The following is a 2,429-nucleotide window of genomic DNA, read 5'->3' on the forward strand; positions in this document are numbered from 1 at the left end:
GTTTTTCTTCATTACCCATTTAAGCCATCTCCAGCCATTATTAGTCTCAAAGTGGGTTCCTCGTCATCGAATCTATATAAAAACTGTTCAAGATGGCTAATCTCAATACAAATTGTCCCATATGATTGCTTTTAAATTGGAATCATGGATCAGCGTAAATCATTAGTCCATTATAATTTAATCTGAAAAGAAGCTGACTCGGTAAATCGTATTTCAAGAAGATTATCCCAAATAAACTTCCAAGAAATAACAAGCTTTTTTTGGCAAAGAAACAAAGTACGGAAGATTTCCAATTAATGGAATGTCATCCACAAATTCTAGGTCTTAACTCTGTAGAATAAATCTGGGATTGATGGATCCACGCTCGACAAAAGTACTAACTGTACTATAGAAAGCCTCTGGACGCATCTTCAAGAAAACTTGAATCAAATTACAGCAGAGGCTTTGAGGAAATATACAGACATAATGCCACAAAGATGGACAACCATAAATATTAGAAATATAAAATATTAAAAACATTATTTGTGTAGTAATCTTGTATTAGTTTTTTTTAGATTAATTTGCAACAAGTACAAGTTAATTTCTATAGCAAATCAATGATTGTTTTGTGTATAAAGACCATAAAGTAACAAAACTGTTTAGGATTTGATAACAAATTTGCAGTATACTGTGATTGGCTAGATTTAATTAATTACATTAAAATTATATTTGATATAAACTTGCAGTATACTGTGATTGGCTAGATTTAATTAATTACATTAAAATTATATTTGATATAAACTTGCACTCTACTGTGATTGGCTAGATTTAATTAATTACATTAAAATTATATTTGATATAAACTTGCAATCTACTGTGATTGGCTAGATTTAATTAATTACACTAAAATTAGATTTGATATAAACTTGCAGTCTACTGTGATTGGCTAGATTTAATTAATTACATTAAAATTATATTTGATATAAACTTGCACTCTACTGTGATTGGCTAGATTTAATTAATTACATTAAACTTATATTTGATATAAACTTGCAGTATACTGTGATTGGCTAGATTTAATTAATTACATTAAAATTATATTTGATATAAACTTGCAATCTACTGTGATTGGCTAGATTTAATTAATTACCATAAAATTATATTTGATATAAACTTGCAGTATACTGTGATTGGCTAGATTTAATTAATTACATTAAACTTATATTTGATATAAACTTGCACTCTACTGTGATTGGCTAGATTTAATTAATTACCATAAAATTATATTTGATATAAACTTGCACTCTACTGTATGAATATTATTAGAGATTAACAAGACTAATAGATTTGATCCGTAGAAATAATTAAGGTCTCTACTGTGATTGGCTGGATTTGATTAATTACTCTTAAAAACCTACTCTCATACTTGTCGTGAAATCGACTTTCAACTTGGACAGGACTTTGATAAATTGTAACACCTAAACCACGTATTTAACTTAGATGCTCTGTTCATCAGATACTGACAACAACTGAACATTCTAATTCTAGAGTAACCTTTCTCAACATGAGCAAGGAAACAACCGTACCGTCAGCCATGGCGTAAACCTTTTTCTTCTCTTCTGTTCTCTCCTGAAATGAACCAGATAGTTATATTGCCTTTTGAACTGAAAACTAGTGAATAACAAACAAAACTTGATAAACTAAAGTGCTTAGAATAATTATGTCTAAACTAAAAACTGATAACGATATTGGTAAAAATAATTACGCCTGATGTACTCTCTACAGCTAGTAATTTAACATAATTATATATTTAATATATATATATATATATACATTATTATATACATAATTTAATTAATTCACGTAACAAAACTAACAAACAACATGCGTGTATTTTTTGTGTGTGTTACTTTAGAATTTCGTCATGATTCAGGGTTTTAATATATATATATATATACATTATTATATACATAATTTAATTACTTCACGTAACAAAACTACTAAACAACATACATGTATTTTTTTTTTTCGTGTATACCTAAATGAAAATTCAGAAACGGTTGATACTTTTATAAACATTTTAACCCTAAAGTCCATATTTATTCAAATTTGTAATGTTATTGACTACAAAATTTATAACCACTATATGAAACACTAGAATTATAATAAATAATTAAAAACAACGTTTACTATTTACACAATTAAAACTTTATTAAAGTCGTACTGCTTCCACTTTAAAACAACACTCCACAAGTACTAGTTTCGACGTGATCTACGTCATCTTCAGGAGTTACTTACAAGTCATGCTTTATACTTTTACCCCTTTTCGCATTGCTTCTCATTATTTACACATTTCTTTGGTCTACCTTTTTTATTTTTTCATTTTTTTTAATAATTAGTATAATATATCTCGCCATATATCAACATATTGACTTGCTGGTCCTTCCTTA

At 27.5% G+C, this 2,429-nt stretch overlaps 1 protein-coding gene across 1 annotated transcript in view; it reads right to left on the reverse strand.

The window, feature by feature from the left end:
• LOC106469418 (transmembrane channel-like protein 3) overlaps window positions 1–2,429 on the reverse strand; it is a 60,752-nt gene that overhangs the window by 2,968 nt on the left and 55,355 nt on the right. The window contains exon 17 of the mRNA XM_022397936.1: window positions 1,566–1,608. Within this exon, the coding sequence (XP_022253644.1) occupies window positions 1,566–1,608 (43 nt within the window). The remainder of the gene's footprint in view (window positions 1–1,565; window positions 1,609–2,429) is intronic.

Source organism: Limulus polyphemus, unplaced genomic scaffold, assembly GCF_000517525.1.
Source record: "Limulus polyphemus unplaced genomic scaffold, Limulus_polyphemus-2.1.2 Scaffold3475, whole genome shotgun sequence".
NCBI classification, from domain to species: Eukaryota; Metazoa; Arthropoda; class Merostomata; order Xiphosura; family Limulidae; genus Limulus; species Limulus polyphemus.